The sequence below is a fragment of the Clavelina lepadiformis genome, chromosome 5 (assembly GCF_947623445.1).
Source record: "Clavelina lepadiformis chromosome 5, kaClaLepa1.1, whole genome shotgun sequence".
In the NCBI taxonomy this organism is placed as follows: domain Eukaryota; kingdom Metazoa; phylum Chordata; class Ascidiacea; order Aplousobranchia; family Clavelinidae; genus Clavelina; species Clavelina lepadiformis.
This window is the reverse complement of record NC_135244.1, coordinates 3,897,668-3,920,343: the sequence shown is the minus strand read 5'-3', so window position 1 is coordinate 3,920,343 and position 22,676 is coordinate 3,897,668. Positions and strand designations below refer to the sequence as shown.

The following is a 22,676-nucleotide window of genomic DNA, read 5'->3' as shown; positions in this document are numbered from 1 at the left end:
AGCGTTTTATCAATTAGCGCCCTTTAAGCCGTTTTTTTGAGGAGCACGAACACGTGTTGGAGTTCGAAGATTTCTAGGTAATACTGTAGGAGAACTTGGATTGGTCTGATGTTTTTAACTTCTATTGGACAAACGATTCACCTCCATTTCCTTCACATACCTTGGAACAAGGAAAAAGTATCGCTCGGGTGGACATTGATTCAAGATGAGGGTGGGTTGCGAAGTTTGTTCCTCACGTAGCTTGTCATTCATGACTATGTTGTGAGTTTGAAGAGTGTTTTCAATTAGCACCTTTTAAGCGTTTGTTCTTATCCTTTTTAATCACTGTGTGTGACACCTTTGATCAATATAAACGTTTTGCTTGCTTTTTGTTGAAGTTAGTCGGTGTCTAGCTATGAACGATTATTTATATGTGGCTTTATAAAGTTGATCAGTTTGTTTTGCTAGCGTCACGACGCTACACAGTATACAGTTACTCACAGTGAAGGGTGTTTGCGGTTCGCCGTAAACGTGAAATTTTAGCCTGGTTTCGTGAACGAGAGGATTTTTCTTACATCATTATTTTATTTGAGTCTCTCTATTTGAACAGCACAAAACGGGTGTAATTCATCTTTCGCTGCGCTTTCCACTTCTGCTGCACCATGTACCGTTGGTTGGCTATTTATACCCTCACTTTGATAAAACATTCTAGATGAGCTGTGCTGCTGAACACTTCTACTTTATTTATGAAAAGAGATAGGATTGCAAAAGCGTTCCAGGTCAGAACCATCTCTTGATTGATAAATTTTCCAGAGCCAGTGTTACCCCATTTACTTTCAACAGCCATGATTGACATTAATCTCAGTGTACTGTAGCTATTGCTTAAATTCTTGTGACTGCTATAACGCACCCAGACTCATGTTTGATATGTATGCACAGCAATGTATTATAGCGGTATTTTAGGAGGAACGGTTCAGCATATTTTAAATTCAATCAAATCAAGCAATAGCTAACAACCAAATAAAGCGTGAGCAAATACATTAAAATACAGCCAAATTTAAAAAAGTTTCCAAAGTACCGCCTTTGACAATTTCTTGCGACGTCATTCGTTTCTTTATCCACGGAGATGAAGATTTCCTGTAATCAAAAAACAGATTTTTATAATTACGTCTGCGATAACGTTATTTTATTGTTACGTCAACAATGATCTTGTTATGGCTATAGAGCAATTTGTTCTTTTTGCATTACCTGAACTGTATAATACACACCTCATAATAAAAATTAAGAACTTATACGTAAAGCAATCTTTTTCTTGTAACTATAACATGTGTCATTTTTTTAGACGTTGTTTTTTTAATGAAACAAGTGTTCGTCCTTCGCAAAATATCCGTAAATTCGACACGTTGTATTATAAGTGTTTTGCGAGAATATTCCTGATTGATAGAAAAAATGTTCTTACCAACAAGCAGCTTGTTTAATTTAGCTGCGTTTTTAGTCAGCGCTGTGTCTACAGCTGGGCATATCTAAAAATTGGTATTAAGAGAAATTGTATATTTAGTATTTAGTATATAGTAAAACATTTACCCAAAGTGACATTCAAATAAAAATGCGTAGACTGATAAATTCAAATTTAGATTAGATTTTATCTCACTGCGTCTTCTAGTTTGTCTCTGATCTTTTTTTCGAAAAGATTAATGATGAGATTGACTATCCATTTGAACGCAGTGTTGTAAACTTTGGCGTCAAATTTACCAATGTTGGCGTAGCAGCTTTTTCGTACGTATGAAAACTATAACAAATCAATAAATGATTTTTACTATTTCAACCAATTCAGTATAAAAAGTAATTTATTAACCTTCCATATAAAAATCACAATTTTTTGACTTGAAAACATATTCATATACGCGCCATTTAACCATCACAACGGTAAATTAGATTATTTGTATGTATCTATCTCACATAAGGACGCCCGCCAGTTGTTCCAAGTCCTATTGTAAGACAAAGGTCAATCCTGCTCCCTGTAGCGCGAAGGCTTCCTGATTTACGCAAGGTGAAAAATCTGAAACGTGATAGAACGATGTTAACAAAAACGACTTTGTAAAATATTTTACACTTTTAGCATTTATGAGAAACTGATGTGCTCTTTCTTATGAATATCGTTTGAATCAAAGCATTAATTAATTATTTACAAAATCTTTTTCCAAGCCTTCCAATCAGCTCTCACACGAAGATATGCGCCTTTAACACAAATCCTGTACTGACATGCCTTTGGCTGTTTAATACTGATTGTCCCCAGATTGAAACTCTCCATTTTAATGCTACAATGCAAATAAAAAAGAGTTTTAAACAATGAAATACAGGGAATAACTGCTATTAGCTAATATCATTTTAAAGTGCTAAAAATATTTAAAACAAAATATATTCGTTGACTTACTTCCGGACTTCGTAATTTCCTCCTTTCTTTCCTGGGATCGGCAACTGTGACAAATAGCCTTTCAAGAAGTTTGCCCCAATGCTTGCAACTGCTCAGAAAATATGTAATTCTTGTTATATGCTTGATAAAACGTAATATTTTACGCATAGTTTCTTTACAAAAGCACTCACGTTCGTCAAGTTCATTTTGGGGCACAGTTAAACAGCCAGTGGTCGCTGTAGCGCTTGTCAAAACAAACAGAACCACGAGAAATTGAAGTTTCTTCAAGTACATCCTTATAAGGTTTTATAAGAATGACAAATGTGATCAGTAAAAGTTTATACCTGAACAAGTATTAATCTGCAAAACAAAGCACATTCAAGTTCATGAGTTTCACAGACTTCAGAGCAATATCAACCGACAAGATTTATGATTTTTTTGAGAAGTTGCTTCTCAATTTCTGAGAAAATTTTTACTTCTGGTTCATGTGGTGTAGCTTACTCCTTTATAAAGCCAGTCGCTGGCTGTGACAACATCAGCGGTTTCATGTTTTCCAGAGTATTGCAAAGATTTATAAAAAAAAAACATTTAAAGCATCAACGTTGAAACCACGCATTAAGGAAAAACCTTACCGCCGCGAGCCAGTTCATTCCAAATCCCACCAACTCAATAAATGATGTTATAAATTTGTTTCTATATGAAAAATCACTTGTTGTTGTTGTTGTAATCGGGAACTTCCATTCCCAAGTTACCTTTCTACTGCTGCAACGATAGCGTTTAATTAAAGCGCATTACGGTAATTTTACAACCTGCTGGTTTTAATATTAATGCAAAACGAAAGTTTCGAATCCTAAATTCGTGTCGAGTTAAGTTTTCCAGCCGGAAGGCAAACAAGGTTTTAATTCGTTCGTCAGCCAAGTACAATTGCTATAAATAATTTCTAAACATAACAGATTTTGCGATGACCGTGACATAAACGATTTGAATGTTTTCATTTATACTGAGTTATAGTGTTTTACATGGTGGTTGTTATATTATGATGAATCCCTTTTCACAGCATATATGCTACTCAGTAGCAATATACTGTAAAAATGTTTAGTCCCAATTTTTTTACAGGTTTATTAAAACATCAACATAAGTTCGTTTGCAGAAATTGGTGATGTCAACCTTACAATGTAAATTGAAGTGATGATTTGGCGTTTGCGGTCATGTATGCACACATAAGTGGTAGCCGACAACTTTGAAATCATAAATTTTTAACTAGTCACAATAATTGTTGTAATTACAATCCAAAAAACAGCACAACATATATCCTACCTGTCTTAAAAAATTCGTTTATTTTGACTATATGGCACTTTAGCGGGTCAACATTACAGGCCCATAAAGCTTCATATATTGAAGTGTTAAATTTTCTATCATACTGTAACTTCAATTTGTTCAGTCAATCTTTGCGTTTTATCTTATAACACTATGTACATGTAATGACAATAAGAAACTTGTGAAAGTTTAAAACTGTATCGCAAATATCGACGTTATCAGAAAAAAGTGCAATCTTTTGCAGCGTGCATAGCTTTTCATTGATACTGTACAGTATGATTTGTCCGTTTTGAGCAGCTTTAAGACATGTAACGAATGTTTTCAATATTAGCCATTTATCTCACTATTGAGGATTTAGTTTGAGTTTTGCTTGTACACTTAATTGTATATATATATATATATATATATATGTGTGTATGTTTTATCAAAATATAGTTATCTTAGATGCTTATGTTACAAAATGATTTATTGTTTTTCTCACAAATTTATTCATTATATTCATTATACTGTAGTTACTAATCTTCCTGAATATGAACACGTTTTGATAGCATGTTTGTTTCGTATGGTCTATACTGCATCTCCGAAACCACCAATTCCGCTATACGGGTACACAGAGCGTTTAACTTACGTCGATCGTATACGATTGCACCTGGGAAACAGCAACGGAAGCAATAAAACACTTGGCATAGGGAAAGTAACAATAGTGCAATGTGGATAGACGCGTCTTGCTCTCTCCTACTTTGTATGCTTTCAGCTGGTTTTTAAGATGGAATGGTCTATTATACGCTTAAATAATAATTGTTTGAAATACCGGTTTGAATTACAAGTTGCTTGGAACAACTTGTCGAGCACCATAAGGATATGTAGCCAATGACGTATTTAGGATTTCATTAAGGGGTTTGCCAATAGCCAAAATTCCCTTTAAGCCCGAAAACATTTCACTATGGTTACCTCGTTTTTATTACTTGCTTTGCCCTTAAAAGAATTTCGATTTTAAATTTGGCAGAAAGTCTGAAGCGAAATGAAACTTGAAAGGAGCAGAAACTGAAGCACAAATGTAGACGCGAAAGTCGCTGTTATCTATATAAAGCGAATGTCTTTGCGAGGTATTTACTATAATTATGCTTTCTAAGTTGAGCTTTGCGTTGTGCGGGAGGTTTTATAGCACTCTGAGCGCATCCACATTCGAGCAAAGAAGGTGAAATAACGACGCAAATGTGGCAGAGTGTGAGTAAAAATTAAGCCCGAACTCGAAACCGACACGAAAAGTCCGGCCGACTTACAACTCTATATGCCAACGGTTATATATTGCCAGAGTATAACAGAAAACGTATAATATTGCGTGAGTGATGTTTCGTTGAAACCATATCTTGTAAATTAAAAAAATGCTTTTAGCCAAATGGAAGAAAAACAACATTATTCTGAAAATTTATTCAAATTTTCTTTGGAAAGTATCAATGTTATAAAGTATAGTAAAATTTCGTTTTTATTTTTTCTAAAGCTTTAACTCATTTTCCTGTTGCTGTCCGCTACTTTATAGACTTACGTCAGAAAAACATGCTCGCTCGATGTCATGCCTTCATGCTGAGCTTATCCTCGTTATTTCACTATCAAATTTGCTATCTTTATTTTATGCGCGCTTTACAGGCCATAAGAATAATTTGTGACTGTAACCGTGGTCAATACGCTTGACGCGCTACTTTGGAAATCTTTGAGTGCCTCAATTAAGTTTGACACCACTGCTGGTTTAGTGATTAACATATGATTAATCTTGTATGTTCCTTCAATACGCGACATACTTCTTGCAAATACGATGTGTGCTGGTTATGAGAGTTTATGACGTTAAAAACGTGTTTGTTAGCGATGTAAATCCATTCGACGAATATTTCTTAGTTTGTTTTTATCAAACCCTTTCACAAGAATATTCTTCAATGACGTCAGTGTCGGAGAAACTTTACGCAATATTACTGGGCCCAACTAAAAGTGATTTAACTTTATGTGAGTGTTATTAATGTCGGCTATATACTGTTGTTATTACTCTGGTAATCTTTTGACAAACTGCAAGAAATCTTTTCTTCCAAAATGGGAGACGGAACCTCTATGAAACCCCTAAAGCTCACGAAATTTCACAAAGATTCCAGGGAACTTTTGTCAAAGAGCGCTCTTTTTGGACCATGAAAACACTTCAACTTAATTAATCGAATCTTCGAGTTAACCGTATATATATAGTTTTTATTTAAACGAAATAGGACGGTATACGCCAAAAAAGGGTCTATGTTTGGAAAGTTGCTTCGAGTAATTACAGGAAAATTTAAATTAAACGAAATTGGTTTGAATACCTTTCACTGTATTTTAAGTAAATTTTTTATCGATATAATTTTGACATGATGGCACATAATAAATTTTTGTATACTGCTTTTGTCTAAATTATTTAAAATTTCAGTAAGATAAATTAAGGGTTAAATAAATCAATTCAGAGATAATCTCATAAACGATATATGTTTATCTCTATAGTTTATTACAGCATTACAAAGGACCAAGTAACCGTTGAGCTATAGTATTATGTTGCGTTTAACTTATTCATTTTATTTATTGCTATCGGCCGATGCATTGTAGTAAACTGCTGGAAGGCTTGCATCACCAGTGGTCTTTTCTTCGTTCTTTTTGACCGTTTCCTAAAATCGAAATTTTACGTCTGGTCATATTCCCACAAGTGAACGTGCTGTTTGCAAAGTTAACTCTCTGCCTGTTTACAATGCGTTTTACAAATTTTTTAATTTTTTTTAATTTTTTAATTACTTACTGGTTGTGAATAGCAGCTGCTTACGCCGTAGAAAATTCCTGCCAGAACTAGAGAGGCAGCGCCACCAAAGGCCAGATAAACACAATATCCGAACACAGCATCCGTTTCAGTTATGTCCACTATAGGCTCCGGTACCAGCAGGGTATAATCCTCAAATCCATAAAATAATCCTCCACCAACAAGTAGAAACGCTCCTGACAACATTTAACAAATACCTATATGATGGCATACCGGTTTACGTTGCACTTCAGGTTCCCTCTATAGATTTGAGCAGCACACGGGCGATGATTTCCATTATTGTGCAGTTTTTGCTCTGTTACCAAAAATGTAGGCGCAATGGGTACAAACGCTAATAAAGTACAGTACAATATCCTTAGAGGTATTCACGAAACTACATAGGCAATGATACTTGCGCCAGGTTAACTTTTTTGTATGCATTTTATGCAACACTCAGCGCAGCAAGCATCAGCGCTTGAATTTGTGGATACATTGCAGACCTCAAACATCGACGTAGAAATCGTATTATTGTTTTGATGTATAGAAATTACTGTCAAAAAAATGTGTTCTAAAGCAATCTACATTTACAAATTAAAAATTTAAGAACCTGAGACGATGTAAAACAACCCAATAATTATCTTGAAACAAACTTGACGACCGCCTACACACCGTGCCACCCCAGCCCCGAGCAACATAGCAAAAGTGTGAAACGCCACGCCACAAATGAGAAAACCTCTTGCCAGACTGAAATCACTAGACGACCAGGCTGTAACAAAAATATTATTGTTAAGTGTTATTTTACGTTTCTTGTATGTCAACGTCAACGTATGTAGTTATAAGGATCATGCAATTTTAAAACTGCCAATTGCAAAAGGCAAATCACTGTGAACAGCAGACTTACCAATGTCATCGCACTCCTCACTGGTGCACTGCTGCCATAGACCCAATGTCAATGAGGTGACTCCAGATTTCTGGTAATACAACCAGCCCGTTGTAGAAAAGGCAACCGTCGACAGAGTAGCACCAATTATTGCAGTAAGCAAACCAACATTAAGAGCAACTGCTGACGTTTTGCTTGAGGATATGATCTGGAGGACCATTCTGAAACCTTAAACTATAATGTCTCAGTTCTTAGTTATGGCGATTACAGTATATCTTCCGTGAGTTTAACCTACCCACATTTAAAAGTAAATTTCTTATTGGAACCTGTTTTATGCCTGACCGTTTTCACTTTACCGACCGATATTAGTTTATCTACCAACAGAGATATGAAGAGGTTTATATGTAGGACTATTTCGTTTTTGATATACCCGGAAATGTATTACTGCTTCTACTTTCTGTTTTCTAGGCCTAAATCTGACAACATAGTGAAAGTACACTGTTTTTTACAATCTGCTTTACTGCAGTATATCAATTATCTATATTCTATAAATAATACGTTGTATTACGTAATACGTAATACGTTGTATTTTATGAGTCCTGTTGAACGATTATGAAAACAAAACTCATTTATTTAAAAATTATAGTTTTATTTGCAGATCGGAAATCTTTGAAGCAATGTTTATTAGCCAAAACTAATAATGCGGTTTCCAACAGTATCACATGCAGTATCAGGTTAATTAAATTGTTTGTTTGCTCGTTGTATTTGTTTATTTTGTAACCATTCTCATTGCGTTCTATTAAATGAAGTGCCTCTAATTCCCAACCATATGTAGGCCTATATAAAATATATAATATTTTACAGATGTTATATAGTAAAAGTACAGATGTAACCGAAAATTCTTACTTTCGAATGCCTGGCTGTCTTCCCACATTCACAGTGAACCGCGACACGATCAGTGTAAAACCCAAGAAAGATTTATATTATTAAACAGCCCCCACGACCAAAACCAAACCGACCTTCTTAAATCACTTAACAACGGCTTTTATACAATACAAAAGGTGAGGTTTTAAGCTATTGATAAGACAAAAGTGCACAAAACGTGAGGTAAACAACGATAATCGCAATTAATCCACTAAAAGCAAAACACCGTGATCATTGCACATCAAGTAGAGAATTAACACACCATAAAAAACGGTAAAATATAAGATACTATAAATAACACGTGACATATTTTTGTTACACAGAGAAGGCCTAAATTGCTAATCGTCTTCGAGGAACACAAATCGTCAATTATGACTAGGGCAACCAGTTTTTTGACCTAAAAATTTTAAATTTTGACCTTAAAATTTGCAAATTTTGACCTCATTTTGACCTAAAAAGTTTACATTTTGACCTTATTTTGACCTAAAAAGTTTACATTTTGACCTTATTTTGACCTAAAACGTTTAAATTTTGACCTCATTTTGAAAAACGCTATACTGATAGTCTCTACACTGTCTACAGCAACTTTCTAATCTAAAGCTGCATTTAAAAATGACAAAATGCTTTTCTAGTGTTGACTTTTTTTTCGTTTCTGCGTATTAAGATTGACAACTTGCAGTTTCAAATGCAATGCCGTCACATCGTGACGTCACCAAACGCGCTGAAAAGCCTTCCCTCTCTTTGTGTCTTTGGTTCTAAGTAAAATTTGCGGGACTGGAATTGTTTGCGGTACAAGAAAAGAGAAAAACGGAAGAATAATATTACAAAATGGTTACAAAATTACAAGTTTAATAGATTTTGACCTAAAAAAAAGACCTAACGAAACAATTTGACCGTATTTTGACCTAACGTAACATTTTGACTTTATCTGACCTAATAACTTCTATACCACACGTCGTACAAAGCTGAAATTTGTTTTGTGCTTGTTTCATAGCATTCTGAGCAGGTAAAAAAAATTGACCATATTGACTTTTGGTTGCCCTAATTATGACCAAGCAGACCCAAAAGTAATATGTACAGTATAAAGTATTAGAACGAATGTAAGTCGACATATAAACTCTATGTTATAATAAATACAGCGTGTCGCTGTCGATAGCAAATAATGAAACCTGAAATTTCAATTAAAATATATGTTTGTGTTTGATTAGGTTGTACAAACATCGCTCGTTGCTCTTTTCCTACGACGTAGACTACACAATGAATAGAAATATTTCAACATAATTGCGTTTTTCCTTTTGCGGTTCATTTAACAAACACGTCACTTCTCTCATTTTAGTGGCTTATCGCCTCTTCTCTCTTCTTTTTGCCGTAAAGAAGAAGTCAGGCTTAAACTGGTCTCAAAAGTCAGTGACGTTACTTAAGCAGGAAACGAACTAAACTGCATGCGATCAATCCTTACCTAAATTTTTTTTACCAAGAATTGTACTGTAAGTCTTGTTTTCTTGGCAAAAAGACATGTAATGTACGCATTTTAACAGGTTTTATTAATCAAGGTTTACATTCATGGTAATTAAATCCGTAGAAATTGTGAAATTCGGATATTTGGCAAGCAAAATAGTGTCTGTTAGTGCCCTTGCTGTTTTTGTTCGCTTTTTATAGCATCATTGCTTTTGTTTCTGCTATTTTACCATATATTGTGGTACGTGAAATAAAAGTAGCTAAAAGTCTATTTACATTTTTTTATTGATCAAACTCACTACGTGAATTGTCATGAAAGCTTTTACAACATAAATATACATGAAAAATTTAAATAAAAAACACATAAATAACATCGATTGTATAGACATTATTTCATACAAAATAGCAATAACTGTAAATAACTTCTTTGAAAAGATATTTTCTGTAATATGCAAGTCAACTTTACAGTGGCCATGTAAGTAAAAAGTTACATAATTTTGATAAGTTTTAGTAGTAAAACATATCTTGCTATTTTATGTAAGCTTTTAAAATACACTATCTCACTAAAAGGCAAGAGCACAAGAAGTATACACCAAAGTATCACACATGAAACTAGTTTATAATTAAAATACGAAAGGGCATTAACAACAACACATAATGCTTCCTGTGTTTGGTTTCACAAAAGTTTGCTAATTACAATCATGCAGTCACATCAAATGATGGCCATATAAACCAAACAACATCATTGGTAGCTAGTTTCTGTCATAGATTAGACTTGTATGGAATTAAGGACCTTTAAACTAGCTGCTGATGGTACTGCACCTTCTGGCCAGGTAGTTGATTTGGAATGTAGACACCAGGCTGGGCAACTATTGTGGTGGCTGTAACCGCATTGGTCTTAGGCGCTACCTGTGCCTAAAAATTGGAGTAAAACAAGTTAGCAATCAAGTGTTCAATGATAATAATTAAACATCTTATTAACTGAATTTTCTACTTCTTATCTAAATTTGGATGTGTATAATGTGGGGAATTGCGTGGAATGTGGAAGTGCAGTTCTACAATAATGTTTTACTTACTGGAGAAGATTCGCAGCATGCGCTTACGCTGTAGAATATTCCACTAACAAACAAAGCTGAAGCTCCACCAAGTGCTAAATAGACAGAAAGGCCGGGCGTGACCGTATCAGTTGCGACAATACTGCTGATAGAATCTTGAAGAAGAGATGAAAGAGAACTGTATCCGTAAAAGACTCCTCCTCCGGCAGCAACAAGAATACCTACGAATTGCTCACATTAAATATTACACGTAACCGACAAACATATGCATGAACGACAGTCTCACCTGCAGTTATGTAAAGTGAAGACACGGTGCCCTTGCAGCATGCCTTGCTGCTGTCGCAACAAAATAGAACAGAGAAACCTAAAAAGAGCCCAAGAGAAAAGAAAAATATGCCTCCGATCATTAGACCTCTTCCTATTGCGATGTGCAGCACTGACCATTCTATAAAAACAAAAAAGTGTTTTGAAAAAATGCCTTAAACCAACTTGTGTTTATATCAAATAACTATCCATGGTAATTGGGCTTGATATTTTTTGAGTGCAATATGACAGAGCATAGTATATAAACTGTTAATGTTAGCTTTAGCATCACAAACGTTGAAGCTCACCAATGTTTGTACAAGGTGTGGTGGAGCAATCTACCCAAAGTCCAATTTTATTTGTGCTGCCATCCTGTTTTTGGACCGTCAGCCAATCAACAAGTGCAAATGCAACTGAAGAGAGACTGATCCCGGCCAATGCCAAAAGGACTGCAAGAACGTGGGCAACTTGAGCCATCCTGACAATTTCTTTGAATCGCTTTCAGCAAGAATCAATTCTTCCTGCTCTGAACTTTAAGTAACTGCAAGTTAATTTCTACGATCAGTATAAAGCTTTCTGCAAAAATGATCTAAACATTTTCTTTTCTTTATTTACCACATGCTAATATTTAAAAAATCTAAACTGAGTTCGATTGACCAGCAACGGTGTTAAGGTTTATTACATATACAACGGCTCGTGTCATAAGATTATAATAGAACAAAATTTATCTGCATGTAGTACATATACCTAAAGCTGAGACTAGAGCTGAGACTAGAGCTTCACCGCTGTTGTTTCATTACAAAATATAGAAGCTATTTTTGTCTCCAAAACAGCAAATGACTTGGGCATTTTCACAAAGACGTTATTGTTTCAGGCAACATGATATGGCAGATATTCAATTTCATCGCTATTATTCCGAGAAAAAACAGTGGGATCGGTTACTTCGCTCTTAGCAACTAATCATCACAAACACACACAAGTTACAACACTGCGGTTTCATAATAATTAAAGAGAGCATATTTCCGGCTTGTCATCTTCGATTGCATCATTCAAACTTTGAATTACAGATTTACAAATCTTTTTTTGTTGCAGTAGGTAATACGACAAAAAATACCTGGATAAATGTTTCCGGACTTTCTAACGCAGTTTCATGGCCTGCGTTTGCGCTACTAACGCTTTAAGAAATTTTCGTAAAGCCTAAATTTTGGGATTATCACATCGGATTTTATATGACGAACATCTCGGTTGTACAAATTTTTGAGACAATTTTGCGTTTATTAACCTGACTGTATCACACTCACTGTGTTCTTATTTATGATCTGCGCTTTAAAATAAATCTAAGCTTTTTTACAATTTATTGGAATTAGAACACAGTAAAGCCTTACTATACGTTATATCAGGTATATTTTTCAACAAATTACTTCGCGACCTACGAACAAGCCACTTCATAATTAAACCCATCACATCAACTCTTGTGTAACATTTATTGTGTCGTCAAGAGAATATGTTTAAATTGATGTGAGTAAGGTAAAATGACACCACATACGTACCTTCGATGGTTGTCTTTTGTGGACCACATGGACCGCCACGGTTGTTCTGAAAAGGTTTTGTTGCGGACTTTGCTCGAGTTTTCTGAAATGAATTTCCTTGCAAAAACCAAATTTACATTTTTCTTATCTTCTGCCGTATATTGTGTCCTGTTACTTTTTTGCATTCATTTTCTTTTTCTTTCTTGTAGAGATTTGCATTGCTCAGTCTTGGACTTCTCAGTCTTTGCTTCGGAGTGTCCATCTTAAAAAATCGTTATTTTTCTTTTCTTTTGTTTTTTTCTTATCGCGAGTAGACTTAAGCCAATTTATGCAGGAGACCAATCCTGATTGTGAAGATTTGATTTAAGTGGCCGTGAAACTGGTTGAAGCCTACATCCAGGCATTACTTTACGTGTTTTGCCAAGACATCGCCGTGCACACTCAATGAACGTCAAACTGACAACTTTTGCGGCCTTGGTCTTTTGCTATAAGCCTGTTGTTAGGTCACAGAGCCGTGATTGTCTTGTAATATTGTATCAGTCAGTTCAGGAAACTTTCCAGGAAATATCAATATCCAGCATTATCATTTGTACAGAGATACTTCGGTCTATTTTCAGAATTCTATTTTGTCACAACTGAGACGTATTCTCTGCTTTCCCGTTCTCCCTTGCTTCCGAGATCCGCCTTCAATTGCAACTAATCATTTTGCAAATTCTGCAAGTACGTTGTTTGCCTCAGTTTGCGGACCGATAGTGGCGCTAGTGAGCTATAGGCAGCACATAAAAGTTGACAACCTCAAGCCCAAAACAAAAGATCTAAAATACATGTACACTATAGGTGCGATTTTGTAGCGATACAGCAAAGACGTCCCAAAACGTAAACGCGATAGGGAACGCACGAGATGGTCAATCCGCCCCCGGCATGCCCATTTGCACTTGCCTGTAAATTGAACGAGCGTATTTATGGATGTTTATCCAATGGCGGCAATAGGCAAATATAACTGAATATGATTCAATTTTTCTCACGACATTAGTATTCAAACACTGAAAGTTACTGTGTTTCTTTCCCGTTTTACATTACATCTTTATTTGACTAAATTAGCTTTTTTTTGGTTTTAATGCGTTTTAATATCGTAATCAATCCTTGATGAGATATTATTACTGTAAGATATTTGTACAAAATTTTCAGCTGTAACCGTAATTTATTGCTTTTTACCTGTCTTTAAAAGCTCTTTATTCTGACATATGTGCTTCGAAAACATAACAATTAGATATCTATTTATTTTTTGGATATTTTCTTTAATTAAATCCCGATAAATCAGACAATACAGTTGATTTGCTGAAAAAAAAAATAAAACAGTGAAAGTGCTGGAACATGTGCAATGAAAAGCATAAAACTTCTATTAGATGTCACAAGTTTTTGTAAAAAGTTGTTTTAACCTTTTAAATACAAGGAACAATTACAAAGCAAGCAGTTCGTATGAAGGCTATGAATTGTGAAGCTGTGAGTACAACTACACGGAAATATTTCATTTACTTTTGTTTTTCTAACTAGTTTTTTGTAAAAAGAAATCTAAAGTGTTTGTGTATGTATAAGCATTTTAATGGTGCCGTACGTGAAAATACATGTAATTACAAATACTTCGTAAACACTAGTAATATAGCGCTCGATCATTTGGTTGAATCGGTTGAATCATCGCTGGATTTTGGTAGTAGGGCCCCGGCTGACTTGGGCCTGCCGGTGCAGTTGCTATTATCCTAGTTTCTTGATGTGGTGTTATTTGCGGCTGTAAAATATAAGTTATGATTTGGTAATCGTCTTCGCCCAAGTATAACTTATCTTTTAAAGTTCTCCAATGTACGAATATAATTTTGAAACAATATATTGTTGAAGTTATTGTTCCCATAACTATAGTTAACTATATAACTATGTAATTAACTATAGTTGAACACAAAAGTTTTCAACTTTCCGTTTTCAGTTGTGCAAAAACGAAAATATATTAAATAAACTGCTGTTATTAAATGCAATAAATGATAAAAAGCTCAACATTTTGTCCGGCGTTGTTTACTATCAACCAAGTGTTTACAAAATTATTATTTTGACGAACTTTAGTGACTCTTGCGCAAGCCACGACTCAGAAACTTACCGACGAACTGCAGCAGCCACATATGCAATAGAAAATGCCGCCTATAAACAAACAAGCTGCCCCCGCCCAGGCTAGGTAGAGTGAGTAACCAAAGCTGGTAGATATCGACGATGAAACGGTCAAAGTTATGCCCAGTAAAGAGAAAAGCCCAGAAACTGACGATCCAAGATAGTTGAATCCGGTAAAAATGCCTGCTCCAATTCCAACAAGTAAACCTGCTAAACCAATTTGAAAAATGTTGTCTTACTGCTAACACAAGGTTTTAAATTTTGCGACCGTGAGCTTAAAATATAATATTCTAGTTCAACGTATCGCATTGCTGTAAACTTTTAAATGCTTATGCCTCCAACGATGTAAAATGCTCCCATGGTGGCTCTAATGCAAGCATGATTTCTTTCATTGCAAAGCTCTAGTAACCCAAGAAATCCAGCCATTCCATAGAAAACTATTCCCCCAATCATGGCGCCTCTAGTAGCTGTGGTAATGATAGATGCGGACCAACCTTGAAAAGAAACATTGTCTCAAACATTTTCCATGATATTTGGGTAGTAGACGCAGCCCAAAATGTGATGTATAACAATGATATACACCACTCACCTATTGGTGTGCAAACGCTCTCTATACACTGCTGCCACAAGCCAATGTTAACAGCTGCATAACTGATCCATGACGGAGTAGAGAAGCCAACCGTAGCTAGCGCAGCCCCAGCTATGGCAAAGATAATTCCAATGATAAAAGTTGCTTGAGCCATATCTTTAGTTTAGTTTTAAATTTTGGTTACAGTATATAATCTCATCTGCCGGACTTATACAGGCCTGAAACGTACTTACAACGTACTCAGATTAAAACTTACTGCTTCAATTTTTCTTTAGTTACATGTTATAGTTTTTACAATCCTTGTTTCAATTAGAAACTCAGAAATTCTTTATAAGAAACTGCAGAGGCTTCTTTCAGGAAAGCTAGAAAGCTGTTGTATAAGGCTGTCGCTCAAGTCTCAAAGTTAAGGAACTTTTCTCGCTTGTTATGTTGATATACTGTAATTGTAGGAACATATTGAGAACATATTTTACTGTTGAAAGTTTTCTCATTTGCACATCCCTTGCTACAAAACTGGTAGCATGAAAACGACTCAAACCTCGACTTGTTTCAGCAACAATGCATAAAGGTTCGACAGACGCTGAAGTTCGTCGTCTTGCTGCTTGACTACATTTAGCTTGAATATCTTTGCTGACAACTCGTCGCATTTACGCTCGTAGTTTAGCGTGACCATTAACACGTTTAAGCAGCCATGACGTGTCAGCGCCGCTGTCGTCCTGACGACTGGGAGAAGATATCCTAACGAAAAGGTTTTTGTTAAGAAGATTATTTAGCTCACCGAATACAAAGAAAAAAAACGATGGAATAAAAAAGTCGGCTTGTCCTTTACTTAACCACACAACAATAGACATGTCATTAGTTATTACTTACAACAAACGAACCATGAAGTAACACAGATGTTAGATCATGTCATTATTTCACAGGGAAATATTATACGTTTGAAATTTTGTCTATGTTTCTTAATAATCCAACTTAAAAGTGTAAAAATTGCAACAGAAACTTACAATAAACTTGGTCTATCTTATTTTCTATAATTCTAATACAACATCAGTTTAACCTTAAACAAAAGAAATCAACTTTTAAAGTGCATACCTTATTTTCTTCACTTAAGCATAGGCCATAGGGCTTATCTACAATGGATTGCGTGACCATATACTTACCGTAAAATAGTCACTTTCAATAAACATCAGTCGTCCATCAGTCCAATTATACAAAATAGGTTTTAAAGTTTCTGTTTACACGTATAACTTATAGGTTGATAAAAGTCACTTAAAAGAAATATTGTCATGTTGAATGCCATCGCATGCGCTTTAGTTAAATATTTAATAACTCCCACAATATCGGCTTGAACGATAATTTTATCAACAAACTTTTATTGTTAACGTTATTAGTCCTCCAACTATTTAACAGTGAATTTATTTTTCAATTTGTTTGTAAATTGTAGCCTATTGTTTTACAAAAATGTCTTCAGCAGATAAAGAAATGAAAAAAAACAGCAGAAGCACTGAGTATACTTTATTTTTTTTGGAAGGCGATGACTCTGGCTTTTGGATCGCCATATTTGGGTGTTGTTGATTTTGGCCTCTGTTCTTGTCGTGATTTTTTGTCTGCTTTACCCGGTGTAGTTTTTGGTCTTTTCCTGACGTCAGAATCAACTGTTGTTTCAGAACTTGCTCCTCTTGTGTCTTCATCAGCAACAGATTTGTGAGCCTCATCACCGTCTCTGACATTCTTTATGACTTGAGAAATATTTTCTTTAGCTTTATCTGCAGCGGGCGTTACAATGATATCTGAAGTGTTTTTTGTTTTCGCAGCTTCTGTGTCTTCTTCTTTGGGAACCGTTTGGCCGTTTTCGTCCTTGTCCCAAGCTTGTCCGTTTATGACGTTTCCTTTATCTTTCAGTTTGGGTATTGTCGGTTCCGCTTCAATGGAATTATCTTTCGATTTCACATTTTCTACCGTAGATTCCATTTTACCATCAGGCTGTTTCTCCGTGATATTTCCGGGAAGGTTGATGTCGGTCTCTTCTTCCTGAATCGACAAAACCTCGGCCTCTTCGTTTTTCGTTGTCACTGACAGGTTTTTCTTATTTATTTCGATCTCCTCCTTGAATTTGTTATCCTCTTCCGGACGAGTTTTACGATTTTCCATTTCTGTCACCGCGTCGTTGTTCGTCAGCACAATCGCTTCATTTTGCTCGCCGAAAGGTGTCCCCGGAGCGTTTGCAAGTGCATCAAGGTTTTCGACCTTTCGCTGCAATTACAAAAGAAAGTGACGTAAAAACATGCTTGTTGCACACTTCGGTCACGTTTCGCGTTGACCAAAGTAGGGTGGGGTAAAATTTTTAACGCAGAATATGTTGGCATATTTGTAAAGTAACGTTTAACAAAGAACATTGTGTTTTTGATTATATCTATAAAGACTGAACAATTTGTAAAATTCGTTGCCTGCTAGCTATGATCGAAGTTTGTTCCCTCACCTTTACCATACTTAAATACGCGATCACCCAGAAGCATATTCCGTTGCAGATATTAAAGCCCCCGCTTATCCAAGCTAAGTAGATTGAAAACCCAAACGTCCGCCTCAGCTGTGCGTAAGGTTCCTGGTTTGTTACGAGAAAGACCGCAGCTCCGGCAAAGGCGAGGACTCCTACAGAACCGACAGTATCAACAACATAACAACTAAAACTTAAGACATGATGTTTGTTTAAATCGGGATATCATAAACTAAAATCAGAAGGTTCAACTGGATTTTACCAATTCTTGAGCATGAGGCTTTGCCAAATCTTACACTACTGTTAAATTGTTACCTGCAATAAGCCCAAATAAACCAACAAGCAAATGTACAAAGGTGCGATCAGCCAGGTCGTCTTTGCACGGTATAGTGATGGCAAAAAGACAAATAGTAAAAAAACAAGAAAAAATTATAGCAACGCCGAGGATCTCATTATGGGTGTTCTGGTTTGAAACTGTAAAAATATTTTTGTACATTTAGAAAATTAATTGTAGTTTAAGTTAGAAGTATTGTCTTTAAACAATAAGTTCAAGTAATGCAACTATAATAAGTAAGTAAGTCTCTCACTTCCGTAAGTGGTCACGTAACTTGCGTCATATTGAGTCCAAGATACTATGGCAACAAATAGGATGATAGAAGCGACAGACCCAGCTACGCACGCGAGAACGGAAAAGAATGTTTCTCGTTTTGTTTGCGTCAGTTGTCTGTAGACTCTCTTAAGTTGCCCCATTGTTGTTAGTTTACACGCCTTTTCTGTCTTATAGCTTCTTTTCCAACTTCAAGATGCAGAGCAATAAAAGCAGTTTAAAACAGATAACTAACTCATAACTTAGAATTGATTAGCATATTGTAGGTCTTACAGTCTGCAAATTGTTCTAAACAAAAAATCTTTAAACAAAACGAAAATTGACAACGACGAGAATATATGATTATTGCCTTAAACAGGCAACCGTCCCAAGTTCTCTGCATTGACATTCACAAAATCATTACTTGTGGCTCTATCGCCAGTTAGTACAAGAAGTACTGTATTTGTAGCTGTAGTTTCATTTTAATAGCCTATTTGGTAGGGGCATTGTCGTGTCTTTTCACGTAGAACAAAACAAATTTACCTCTGAAACAAAAGCGTGCTTTGTGAAGAAACCCAGATATCGTTACCATGTTTCCACTTTAAAGTTTTTGAAGTAGATGGCTATTGCTAGAATAATTTTCTTTATAAATATAAACTTTATTCTGTGTTTTTGAAACAGGCAGGCTGCAAATCTGTTAACAAGTCAATGATTTTTAAGTGATTTCATCGTGTTGTTTCCGAAAAGTAGACTGTTTTGGCATAACACCGGATTTATATGTTTATTTTCAACCTTGAAACCTTGCTATAGCTTCTAAAATTACTCAACTCAATGCTTTCCAAAACAACACTGTTATCACGTAGGCCTTAATTCCTTTGTACGGTCCAGAGCAATAAATATACCATTTATCGTATATACAAGGCCGAGCTATTTTTGTTGTGGTTTTCAATTGGTTGCCGTTTTAAGCTTGTTTAATTGCATGCTGCTCTGTTTGTTTATGACCAACAGGATAACCAATACCAAGCCCAATATTTGCTCACAAATTGCACAGTAACACCAGGATGACCATAAGTCAAACCGCAGATAACTTCTTCTGGCGTTCTTTAATTCTGTTTTTGTGTTGCAAGGTGGAAAACTTTCCTCATATTTGCAGAGAATTACTTTGAAAAACGATGTCTCAAATCGATCAAGGGTTGCGTTGTTACGTAATTGTTTAAGATTATCACACAGAGCAAGTTCCCGTCAGATACTTCCCAAAGTTGAAATAAGTTCATATATGTGACCATAGTGGGGCCCCGTCTTTATTTAGGGTAAGTTATAGTGCGTTGTGTATACAGGCTTGTCAACGTCTTGCAAAACACGTAAGTTATGTAACATATCGAAGTGGTACAGTATTTTCACCCGCTACGCGTGCGTTCAGGGAAAACATTGAGATTAATAACATATTCGTGATTGTATACATGAACTATCATATATGCACGTGACATTATGACGGAGCTAGTTGATATTTTTAACATAAAATCCCCCACACAGAATAATTGCCAACATACATGGCTCACTTTCGCGGCCATTGTTTTGCCTTATCATGTCCATAAACAGGTTAATGTAGGTCACGCCCACCTTCTTGAGGGACTGTAATTGGTTGATTTGAATGAAAACGCTGAACTTCATGCCAAGGTTTACGTCATACAGATTATGCGGTGTAGAAACCTTGACAATAACAATCAAAGGTGCCTTATCTGTATCTGTCTGCCGTTGTTTTCATGTCACTTTGACTTATCGGCCGGCAGCTAATTGACGGCGTCACGTTCAATTAAACCACTAAGAAGCAAAATTCGGCCAAAAAGTTGATATATAAACCATGTCAGCAAGATTTACTCATACATAAGTTCCGAGGAAGCAAAGATATTGATCAACAGAATCGTTATTTTCCAATACACGCAGCCAACATGCTACATTCAAGCAGTGAGCGGATTCTTTGCGTTGGGCTGATTTGCTTCGATAACATCAGCGTTTGTGATAAGTTTCCTGCTGAAGGAAAAAAGAATGGGTAACATATTTTTGTTTTTTGTTGTTTATTAAACAATGCTTTTTTCTTTGCCTTACTTCTTGTCTTCGTGACGAGCAATCAGCCTACGCAGTCGCTTTTTGTGCGTAATAAAAGTCACGGATAAGTTTTCGTAACGCTTTGATCAATGTTTTAGATCGTTTTTATTTTTTCGCAATGGGTTTTATAGGGTAACAGGAATGAATTGGCAAAAAGCTGGAAACGCTGCCAACACTAGCGCGGTCCTTTCAATGCTTGGGAATATAGTGGACTTTTTTGGTGTTTTGCCGAAACGAAAAAAAGCCACTTTTCAGAACAACGCTGTTGAGTAAGCTTTATTGTAATAAAATTTTGTTTGCACTTTCCACATATAGGTTTAACAACACGTATTTGCGACTATAGTGGTTATGTTGTGATGAGGTATTTATTTATAAATCATTTAGTGATTGCTTCTTCAGACGTAACTTATGAAGAAGTTTGCATAATTCCGTATGGTCGGTTTAAGTTCCTTTCTTTCCCATAGCTTTATCAAGCAAGAAATGAAAAGTTATGGAGTCAATATGGAAAAGGTTGTTGAAAGACCTGATGCGACTCTATCCTGCTCTAGTGTGATTATTGGCCAAGACAACGATTCCAGGACTATTTTGCACCATCCAGTGGGGTGAGAGTAAGCTAATAGTTGGAACTTTTTTTAGCTCATGATGTAGCCTAAATTAAATAGCCTAATCATGACTGGCTATAACGAACGTTATGCTTATACAAAGAACAGCTTGTTATAAGCTACTGAACTTACTCAAGCACTGTTTAACTGTTTATATAGATCTGAACTTGATTATGAAGATTTTGCAGAGTTAGATTTATCGCAATATACGTGGGTTCATTTTGAGGTTGGTAGGCTATAGCCTATATAATCACAGTTAAAAGTAAATTTCAATTTCCCAAAATTGTAAACTCAAACGCTTATTTGAAAAAATAAAAGGGTCGCAACGACAAGGAAGTAGCAAAAATGATCGATCATGTCGTAGACTATAACAAGGAGAACACAGGCATACATTCGCCCATCGCAATATCGGTGGAACTAGAAGATCCAACTAAAACACGTCGTCTTCTGTCGTTACTTCCTCATGCTGACTTGGTAATTCAACAATTAAATCTATTTTGATAACAGTTAAGGACCTGTATCGCTTTGCTTGTGCAAATTCATGTTTTGGTGTAAAGGTTGTTGTCAGTCAGGACTTTGCTACAAGTTATGGACGTGATAGCGCCACATCGGCTGTGAAGGCCATCAAGCTTCACACAAAACCTGGGTAATTTATCTCTTGTTTGTAATAAACAGTAGGCTAGTATCTCTCGCATAAGGTAGGCTATATAATAGATGTTACTAATCACAAGATTAATTAACGCACTAATATGACAAACCAAGTGTAGAAAAACTATCGACAATACCGGTATTATTCCTAAACAGGTTAGCATTCAATTTTTGATCGATTTGTGGCTATCTATCCGCAGGGCCTAGATTGTTTGTGCTTGGGGAAGTTGTGGTGCGGCATCCGGCACATCAGGAGTCATCGGTCATGTTATTACCACTCCAGCTTTTGCACCTGACTGTGTTGTGGACACACTCGGCGCTGGAGATACTTTTATAGGCGGACTAATTCACGCCCTGGTACATCGAGCAAGCCTTCTCTCTGCTGTTAACTTTGCTTGCCGCGTTGCTGGCCACAAAGTGGGCTCATACGGTTACGATTGCCTGCGTGATTTTACACGAAATGAATCAAGAACGAAGCAATCTCGAACATTTGTCATGGCTTCGTGCTGAAAACTGTCATATGTACTTATGAGTTGATTTTTTTTCTATTCAGTTATAATTGTTTTATCTTTATTCGAATAATAACGCAGCCTAACTGTTCATATCAGTGTATTTTAATGAGTTGAATTGAGCTATGATGTGTGATGATATTTTACAGAATTGTTTTGATATTGAACCGTACTCTTTAACTGCATATTGTGCTTTTGCTCACTCGCGGGAGAAATAAATTTAATCCAATGCAATTTTTAAGTTGTTATAAAACTTGGCTTGTGGCGCTTAAGATTTTTTTCTCCTGTTAATTAAGTGGCGTTTACATTTGTGTTTGTATTGTAGCTTTT

At 35.8% G+C, this 22,676-nt stretch overlaps 6 protein-coding genes across 7 annotated transcripts; 1 reads left to right on the top strand and 5 right to left on the bottom strand.

The window, feature by feature from the left end:
- Positions 1 to 900: 900 nt before the first annotated feature.
- LOC143460927 (bactericidal permeability-increasing protein-like) lies at positions 901 to 2,771 on the bottom strand. Its single transcript, XM_076958619.1, has 7 exons — positions 2,584 to 2,771; positions 2,414 to 2,501; positions 2,169 to 2,297; positions 1,939 to 2,038; positions 1,631 to 1,768; positions 1,439 to 1,502; positions 901 to 1,116 (listed from the first exon to the last, which is right to left on the bottom strand). Exons 1-7 carry the CDS (start codon positions 2,684 to 2,686, stop codon positions 1,094 to 1,096), a joined length of 645 nt encoding a protein of 214 aa, XP_076814734.1. The 5' UTR covers positions 2,687 to 2,771; the 3' UTR covers positions 901 to 1,093.
- Positions 2,772 to 5,954: 3,183 nt separating this feature from the next.
- On the bottom strand, positions 5,955 to 8,427 carry LOC143460063 (uncharacterized). The gene is made up of 5 exons (XM_076957423.1): positions 8,296 to 8,427; positions 7,411 to 7,617; positions 7,117 to 7,275; positions 6,513 to 6,706; positions 5,955 to 6,384 (listed from the first exon to the last, which is right to left on the bottom strand). Exons 1-5 carry the CDS (start codon positions 8,321 to 8,323, stop codon positions 6,295 to 6,297), a joined length of 678 nt encoding a protein of 225 aa, XP_076813538.1. The 5' UTR covers positions 8,324 to 8,427; the 3' UTR covers positions 5,955 to 6,294.
- Positions 8,428 to 10,038: 1,611 nt separating this feature from the next.
- LOC143461224 (uncharacterized) lies at positions 10,039 to 11,855 on the bottom strand. The gene is made up of 4 exons (XM_076959057.1): positions 11,438 to 11,855; positions 11,113 to 11,271; positions 10,848 to 11,047; positions 10,039 to 10,686 (listed from the first exon to the last, which is right to left on the bottom strand). The coding sequence occupies exons 1-4, from the start codon at positions 11,604 to 11,606 to the stop codon at positions 10,567 to 10,569; spliced, it is 648 nt and encodes a 215-aa protein (XP_076815172.1). The 5' UTR covers positions 11,607 to 11,855; the 3' UTR covers positions 10,039 to 10,566.
- Positions 11,856 to 13,918: 2,063 nt separating this feature from the next.
- Positions 13,919 to 15,705, bottom strand: LOC143460889 (uncharacterized). Of its 2 annotated transcripts, none has more exons than XM_076958560.1 (4): positions 15,402 to 15,705; positions 15,148 to 15,306; positions 14,805 to 15,022; positions 13,919 to 14,444 (listed from the first exon to the last, which is right to left on the bottom strand). In XM_076958560.1, the coding sequence occupies exons 1-4, from the start codon at positions 15,553 to 15,555 to the stop codon at positions 14,310 to 14,312; spliced, it is 666 nt and encodes a 221-aa protein (XP_076814675.1). In that variant the 5' UTR covers positions 15,556 to 15,705; the 3' UTR covers positions 13,919 to 14,309. The 2 variants fall into 2 exon arrangements, with proteins under 2 accessions (XP_076814675.1, XP_076814676.1); XM_076958561.1 differs by having other exon boundaries at positions 14,805 to 15,019.
- Positions 15,706 to 16,216: 511 nt separating this feature from the next.
- LOC143460888 (uncharacterized) lies at positions 16,217 to 18,794 on the bottom strand. The gene is made up of 4 exons (XM_076958558.1): positions 18,483 to 18,794; positions 18,211 to 18,369; positions 17,881 to 18,050; positions 16,217 to 17,654 (listed from the first exon to the last, which is right to left on the bottom strand). The coding sequence occupies exons 1-4, from the start codon at positions 18,643 to 18,645 to the stop codon at positions 16,917 to 16,919; spliced, it is 1,230 nt and encodes a 409-aa protein (XP_076814673.1). The 5' UTR covers positions 18,646 to 18,794; the 3' UTR covers positions 16,217 to 16,916.
- A 1,477-nt stretch (positions 18,795 to 20,271) lies between these two features.
- LOC143458828 (ketohexokinase-like) lies at positions 20,272 to 22,580 on the top strand. Its single transcript, XM_076955705.1, has 8 exons — positions 20,272 to 20,531; positions 20,719 to 20,856; positions 21,052 to 21,189; positions 21,349 to 21,415; positions 21,508 to 21,663; positions 21,747 to 21,835; positions 21,957 to 21,993; positions 22,045 to 22,580. The coding sequence occupies exons 1-8, from the start codon at positions 20,431 to 20,433 to the stop codon at positions 22,345 to 22,347; spliced, it is 1,029 nt and encodes a 342-aa protein (XP_076811820.1). The 5' UTR covers positions 20,272 to 20,430; the 3' UTR covers positions 22,348 to 22,580.
- Positions 22,581 to 22,676: the final 96 nt, after the last annotated feature.

Bases quoted from the DNA above. Each gene is read 5' to 3' on its own strand.
- LOC143460927 (XM_076958619.1), bottom strand. From the start codon at position 2,686: ATGTACTTGAAGAAACTTCAATTTCTCGTGGTTCTGTTTGTTTTGACA. The intron at 2,039-2,168 runs GTAAATAATTAA...ATCACGTTTCAG, and splicing joins AAGGCTTGGAAAAAGATTTT to ATTTTTCACCTTGCGTAAAT. The intron at 1,503-1,630 runs GTGAGATAAAAT...ACCAATTTTTAG, and splicing joins GAGACAAACTAGAAGACGCA to ATATGCCCAGCTGTAGACAC.
- LOC143460063 (XM_076957423.1), bottom strand. From the start codon at position 8,323: ATGTGGGAAGACAGCCAGGCATTCGAAA. The intron at 7,276-7,410 runs GTAAGTCTGCTG...TTTTTGTTACAG, and splicing joins TGAGGAGTGCGATGACATTG to CCTGGTCGTCTAGTGATTTC. The intron at 6,385-6,512 runs GTAAGTAATTAA...TTTCGATTTTAG, and splicing joins GCAGCTGCTATTCACAACCA to GAAACGGTCAAAAAGAACGA.
- LOC143461224 (XM_076959057.1), bottom strand. From the start codon at position 11,606: ATGGCTCAAGTTGCCCACGTTCTTGCAGTCCTTTTGGCATTGGCCGGG. The intron at 11,272-11,437 runs GTGAGCTTCAAC...TTGTTTTTATAG, and splicing joins CACACCTTGTACAAACATTG to AATGGTCAGTGCTGCACATC. The intron at 11,048-11,112 runs GTGAGACTGTCG...AGCAATTCGTAG, and splicing joins TTCACTTTACATAACTGCAG to GTATTCTTGTTGCTGCCGGA.
- LOC143460889 (XM_076958560.1), bottom strand. From the start codon at position 15,555: ATGGCTCAAGCAACTTTTATCATTGGAATTATCTTTGCCATAGCTGGG. The intron at 15,307-15,401 runs GTGAGTGGTGTA...TTTCTTTTCAAG, and splicing joins GAGCGTTTGCACACCAATAG to GTTGGTCCGCATCTATCATT. The intron at 15,023-15,147 runs GCATAAGCATTT...AAATTGGTTTAG, and splicing joins AGCATTTTACATCGTTGGAG to CAGGTTTACTTGTTGGAATT.
- LOC143460888 (XM_076958558.1), bottom strand. From the start codon at position 18,645: ATGGGGCAACTTAAGAGAGTCTACAGACAACTGACGCAAACAAAACGA. The intron at 18,370-18,482 runs GTGAGAGACTTA...ATATTTTTACAG, and splicing joins TTACGTGACCACTTACGGAA to TTTCAAACCAGAACACCCAT. The intron at 17,655-17,880 runs GTGAGGGAACAA...TTGTAATTGCAG, and splicing joins CGTATTTAAGTATGGTAAAG to CGAAAGGTCGAAAACCTTGA.
- LOC143458828 (XM_076955705.1), top strand. From the start codon at position 20,431: ATGCTACATTCAAGCAGTGAGCGGATTCTTTGCGTTGGGCTGATTTGC. The intron at 20,532-20,718 runs GTAACATATTTT...TGGGTTTTATAG, and splicing joins GCTGAAGGAAAAAAGAATGG to GGTAACAGGAATGAATTGGC. The intron at 21,994-22,044 runs GTTAGCATTCAA...CGCAGGGCCTAG, and splicing joins CCGGTATTATTCCTAAACAG to ATTGTTTGTGCTTGGGGAAG.